The sequence below is a fragment of the Nicotiana sylvestris genome, chromosome 7 (assembly GCF_000393655.2).
Source record: "Nicotiana sylvestris chromosome 7, ASM39365v2, whole genome shotgun sequence".
Taxonomy (NCBI): Eukaryota; Viridiplantae; Streptophyta; class Magnoliopsida; order Solanales; family Solanaceae; genus Nicotiana; species Nicotiana sylvestris.
This window is the reverse complement of record NC_091063.1, coordinates 39,306,761-39,312,989: the sequence shown is the minus strand read 5'-3', so window position 1 is coordinate 39,312,989 and position 6,229 is coordinate 39,306,761. Positions and strand designations below refer to the sequence as shown.

Sequence of the window (6,229 nt, the reverse complement as noted above, 5' to 3'; positions counted from 1 at the left end):
AAAAAAGTACGTGACATACTAACGAGTACTTGGGCTTCTATATAGTATTACTTTCTATAATATTTCTCGCTTTGTGCATATCATCCTTGCGAGACCCTGTTAATTTTCTCTATATCATTGTCCATGTCGCTTGTCGTTTTCTATTTTTCAATAAACAATAAAGAAAGACCTACAAACAAAAGGAGTACATGACCTCCTTTTTTTAAGGGTGGGGGTTTGGGTAAAATTTACTTGCGAATGTCTATGCTAATTCAATAAAATACATGATAAGTATCTTTACAAATATGATTATCATTAAATTATAGTTAATTTATATTTATATTTACTAAATTACCGTTAACTATGAATTATTAATATGATTGAATGTAAGCATCATGTGTGTATAAGTTATTACACATGCGATTGAGGAAAGGTGCAAGGAAGGGGAAGGGGTTGTTTCATTCTTTAAACCTTTATATACTTGTTCACATAATAAGTAGTATTCAATTAATTTTCGATAACTCATAGTAGTATTATTAAAAAACTAAAATTATCTAATAAAGCAATTATCATTGTCCAATCAAAATACGCTATGGATTACATTGTGATTATGTTATTATTAAATATGTTTAATTATTATTTGCTTATTCTATATTATAATTGGTAAATAGAGTACATATTTAGACATTGCGAAAACAAACACCATTGAATATTCTTTAAATTTTTTGGGGGCAAAAAGTGTACCCTTAAATATTCATTACATATTGATAGTTTATACTTCAATACCACACCGGGAGGGGGGAGGGGGAGGGGGATTTGTGTGGTACCCAATTTTCGCTTAACTTGATTATAGAAGGACCTGGTTCTTTTATGTGTTCCAACTACTACTGTTGCGGAATAATAAATACAGAAAATAAAGAACACAAAGATTTTACGTGGAAAACACCTGGCTCAAAAGGTGAAAAAATCACGACCTACTTTCTAGTAGGATTTTCCCAAACTGTCCTCTAAAATCAGTGAGCCAAAACTGCATTTACAAAAAACTCTTTTGTAAACCTAGGACTAACTCTAATCCCGTTGTAGCACACAACCTCAACTGTTGTGACAACTTCAAGTTAACTCTAACTTGAAAGACTCTGAGTACCTAATACAATTGCTTGTAGATAAAGCTGAAAGGTACAATATAAAATCATCTACTACAATTGAACTAGAATAAAAAGACAGACACTTGGAACTGGTTCTTCTATCTGGTTCAAGTAGCTTCGAGTTTGCACGCTTGAATCACACATAAATTACTTGCAAAATTGCCTTGCTATTTTGCTCTCAATTCACGTTTAACTTCTGCTTATGTGTGTTACCTGTAAAAGAGAATAACACTGATATTTATGGAGTTAGCAAAAAGAGATTGACTAGAATACAGATGTTACTCTTCCTTGGTGGAAGAGTTCTAGTTGGTCTCATCCTCTGACTCTATCCATTTCTTAAGCCTTTTTTCACTTTGTGTAAGGAGTCTTTCTCCTTATCCAATATGCAACCTTTTCGATTAGGATCAGGAGATATCATTTCTGGTAAGTTAGGTTTATCTCCTTCACATGCATCTCACATGTTTGAGTTGATCATAACTGTGCTTCACAACCTGGTCCATGTCTGAGCTCCTTTGTCAGTCTTCAAAACTTCACCTTTACTTGGGTCAACAAAGTCCCCCTTTTTGATGATGACAAACTCTGTGCTTTTCACTCACTTAGGCCCTATCAGAAGTCAGCTTATTCATCAATACAAAGTTAGGAAAATTTACTTATCATCAAGGACTAGGTTCATTAAGTTATAAACATCACTTTTTCAGAATATATAAAGCACAATATCTCTTCCTCCTTTTGGCATCATCAAAAAGTTACATAAACAAAGTGTGATTCCCAGAATTTTAACAATTACTCATGGCCACTGGGGCAACTGCAAGTACAATCATGGATTAATCATCAGTAATCAAGCAAACACATTCAAACTATCAAGGAAACATTAGCAATCAACAAGAGAAAAAACAGTAGATATCATTGATAGGAGATATGTTGCTACCACAATCCACAAAAAGAAAGCAAAAATATTCAAAACATGAGCAAAAGAAAGAAAAATCCCTAATCTAGGTCATTGGTGGTACTAGACAGGTTTAGGAGATGAAGGCTAGAAGTCCTAAGGCTTGGGAGAGGTAGAGGGTTGGTTTTGGGCTTGGAGAAGGGTCAACATATTTTGAAGAATGCCATCATTCTTTTCCTTTTCCTTGGTGAGCTCAGTTCTGAGACCATCCCTCTCAGATTCAACCTCTGCTAAGCGAGCCTTCAACCTAGCTATCTCAGCATCCTTTGCCCCACTCTCCTGCACTAGATCTATGACTTTACTATTTAGAGGTGTCTTATTGGATAAACCAGATTCATTGGGAATGGCAATGACTTCATAGTCATAAGCAATCAAAGTGTTGATTCCAAAGTAATCCTTGCTTGTAGCCATTTCCCACTTCTTCAAAGGCACCTTACAACGATCAAGCACAGTAGTCAGAATAAACTCATAAGGAGTAGTATGGGCTTTGGAGCCATTGATAACCCTGTCCAGTAGCTTGATAATAAATGCAGGCTAGTTGATCTGCCTTCCACTTTCAAAACACTCCATCAATACCAAATCCATATAGTTAGCAATATGCCTTCTTTCCAACCTAGGCAGCAAACACTTGTTGACAAATTCAAACAGAACTTTGTGTTGTGGCTTCATTTCACTCTTATGCACAAATTTGGCCTCATTCACTTCAGGGACATTACAGAATCTCCTGGTGATTTCAAGGGCAGTAGGAAGGGAGTCCAAAATTGGTCATTTTTGCCTTGTGTAGTCATCATATCCCTCAGCAGGGATGTCAAGAATCTCACCCAACTTCTCTGCATCGAAGGTCACTTGAACCTCTTTCACTTGGCTGGTAACTATGCCATCCTTGACCTCTGCATTGGCCATGAATTCAATGATTTCATTCCTAGCTAGCCTTCCATCCATCTGAAGAACCATGTCCTTCCAGCTCTGAACAGCTAGTGCATCAATCAACCAAACCATTCCTAGTTCCACCAAGTCTTTCAGCAATCGACCCTTCAAAATGTTTCTTTTGCCAAACTTGGCCAGCTTGTCTTGTTCACCATCAGACTCACTCTTTTCTTCACCATTCCATTCCTCCTCCTCAGTAATTCTAACTTGTTTGTTTTTCACTGCAGACCTTGTCCTCTTAGCTAATGATGGTTAAGCAGTCTTAGACACAGATGAAGACTTCTTGGAAGAAGTCTTGGTCTTTTTCGGCTTGAGGGTATGAACCTCCACAATTGTATGTTCCTCCTGATGGACCTGTTCTATCTCCTCAACATCAACAGCCTCAGAGGACTCTGCAACCTTAGCTTTTCCTTTATCCATCCTCTTCTTCTTGCTTTCAGCCAAAGCCTTTTGTAATTCACTCTCACTCTATTTCACCATACTTCTTGTGGCTCTCCCCTTTAGCAAGGGAATTTTAGCAGTTGTTGGGGAATTAGCCTTTCTTTTCTTGCTATTCTTTGTAGTGCTGGGAACCTTAGGTGTTTGTGTTCTCTTTTTCTTGGGATTATAACTGGCACCTACTTTCTTCAGAAGGTCTGCTAGGGTTTCTTCAATAGATGAACCGGGTTCATCCACATGAGAACTTAAATTTACCAAACTCTCAGCAGCCTCCCCTGATCTACTTCCCCTGATCTATTTCCTACAATTTCATCCTCAGTCCCACAAATTGTTGGTCTAATCATCTCAGAGGTGGGTGACGAATCAACCACTTCTACCCCTGTTCCCCTCACATCACAGCTTGCACCCTCTTTCTCTTTTTCTTTTTCATTTTTATTTTTACTTCCTCTCCTTCTCAACTCGGGCATTTCCACATCTCTAACAGACCCAACAACAAACCTATTTTCTACACTTTCAACCAAAACAGAATGTACTGCAGAAGGGGAATTTTGAATCTTCTCAGAATCAGAAGACCTAGTTCCTTCCCCCTCACTTGCAGACTTGAAGGAATCGTCTGAGTGTTCAGATTCTTGGGCTTGGCTAGCCTTCAATTGTGCATTCAATATTTTTAAAAGTGCACCTGTAGCCACAATTTTACGAGCAAACATCTTAACATGTCTCCTCCAAGGCTGGGGTGTTGTACTGGGTTGAGGAGGTGTGGAGGAATCAGAAGAGGTAGGTTGTGGAGGAGTTCCTGGATTATCTTGAGGGTTCGACATTGTGACTGATTTCTTGAGAGAATTTGTGAGTTTGGCTTTTGGAAGAGAGAACATTTGACAGTAATGTTTTTTGACGGTTTTAGAATAATGAGGGTGACAGATGGTGGTGATGGGTTTTTAAAGAGAGAAACTTAATTAATGACTAAGGGTAGCTTTTTGCAGTCAATTAGAAGTCCAATCAACCTGAAATTTCAGGTTGAATGAGCGGTTAGGCTTCCCTAGATTTTAGGCAATTTATATGGTGAGAATTCTAGTAGAAACGGAACTGGTTCAAAAAATATAAACGGATAGGATATTCTGATGTTTTTGAACATAGGTAGGACTCTGCTCATGATTTAAATATTTATATTTCTAATTGTGCAGAGTATAGAAAACATACCTCATTATTCAGATGAACCAATACTGATGAACCAGGTTCTTCATTTAGAATCCTCTTGATCATGCCTCTATTTTCCAAAGAAGAGAAATTTGTTAGAGATCAGTGAGTCATATCAACACATGTCACAGGAGTATACTATTTACAGTATGAAACTGAGTAAAAATTAATCTAGATATTTATATAAGTTTCAGATTTCCTAGCCAATTTTTTTGTCATTCATTTTTTTCATTGTGCATTCTGAGCTGGTCCCATTAGGTGACCTTAATCATCCCTAATTCTAATATGTTCCTTTTAAAGCTTTCTCTACTCAGTGCTTTAGTAAAGATGTCAGCAATCTGCTTATCAGTGGCACAAAATTCTATAGTAATCAATCCTTTCTCATAGTTGCCCCTTAAGAAGTAATGTCTAACATCTATGTGCTTAGTCCTTTTATGATGAACTGAGTTCTTAGTAATACTAATAGCACTAGTGTTATCACAAAAAATAGGGATGCAACTAACTTCAATGCCAAAATCCATCAGTTGCTATTTGATCCACAGTAATTGAGCACAACAAGAGGTAGTGACAATATACTCAGCCTCAATAGTGGATAAGGCCACTGAATTCTGCTTTTTAGTGGCTCATGATACTAGACATGAACCAAGAAAATGAGCCATACTTGAGGTTCTTTTCCTATCCACAAGGAAACCTGCACAGTCAGCATCAACATATTCTATTAGATTAAAGTTACTACCTTTAGGGTACCAAAGGCAAAGGTCAGTAGTGCCTTTCAAATATCTCAGTATCCTCTTGACAGTAGTCAAGTGAGATTCCTTAGGATTTTCTTGAAAACGAGCACAAAGCTCTACATTGAAGACAATGTCAGGTTTGCTAGCAGTAAGATACAAAAGTGAACCAATCATACCCCTATACAACTTCTGATCAACAGATAAACCAGGTTCATCTATGTACAATTTTGTGGCTGTTGCAATAGGAATGTCTATTTCTTTTGATTCATCCATTTTAAACTTCTTAATCAACTCTTTTGCATATTTCTGCTGATGGATCGTGGTTCCATTTGAGTTTTTTTTAATTTGCAAGACTAAGAAGAAATTAAGCTCACCCATCATACTCATTTCAAATTCACTCCCCATAAATTTTGCAAATTCCTTACTTAATTTTTCAGTGGTTGCCCCAAAAATTATGTCATCAACATATATTTGTACTACAAGAAGGTCCTTACCTTTTTCCTTCAAGAATAGAGTAGTGTTAATTTTACTTGTCTTGTAGCCATGTTCAAGCAAGAATTTGGACAACCGTTCATACCATGCTCTTGGAGCCTGCTTGAATCCATAGAGAGCCTTGTCTAATTTATACACATGTTCTGGACACTCCTTACTCTCAAACACTGGAAGTTGTTTGACAAACACGTCTTCCTTTAGGTAGTCATTTAGGAAAGCAATTTTGACATCCATCTGATCAAGAGTAAATTCCATGTGTGCTGCAAAGGCTATGAGGAGTCTTATTGCTTCCAATATTGCAACTGGAGCAAAGGTCTCATCATAGTCTATGCCTTCCTCCTAGCTGTAACCTTGAACCACCAACTTTGCCTTGTTCC

The 6,229-nt window shown here is 37.3% G+C and overlaps 1 protein-coding gene across 1 annotated transcript; it reads right to left on the bottom strand.

Annotated features, from left to right (window-relative positions):
• Nucleotides 1–1,907: 1,907 nt before the first annotated feature.
• Nucleotides 1,908–4,253, bottom strand: LOC138873019 (uncharacterized). The gene is made up of 6 exons (XM_070151449.1): nucleotides 3,691–4,253; nucleotides 3,322–3,430; nucleotides 2,846–3,234; nucleotides 2,647–2,794; nucleotides 2,219–2,502; nucleotides 1,908–1,929 (listed from the first exon to the last, which is right to left on the bottom strand). Exons 1-6 carry the CDS (start codon nucleotides 4,251–4,253, stop codon nucleotides 1,908–1,910), a joined length of 1,515 nt encoding a protein of 504 aa, XP_070007550.1.
• Nucleotides 4,254–6,229: the final 1,976 nt, after the last annotated feature.

Bases quoted from the DNA above. Each gene is read 5' to 3' on its own strand.
- LOC138873019 (XM_070151449.1), bottom strand. From the start codon at position 4,253: ATGTCGAACCCTCAAGATAATCCAGGAACTCCTCCACAACCTACCTCT. The intron at 3,235-3,321 runs GTTCATACCCTC...TCATTAGCTAAG, and splicing joins AGGAACATACAATTGTGGAG to AGGACAAGGTCTGCAGTGAA. The intron at 2,795-2,845 runs GCAAAAATGACC...TGAAATCACCAG, and splicing joins GGATATGATGACTACACAAG to GAGATTCTGTAATGTCCCTG.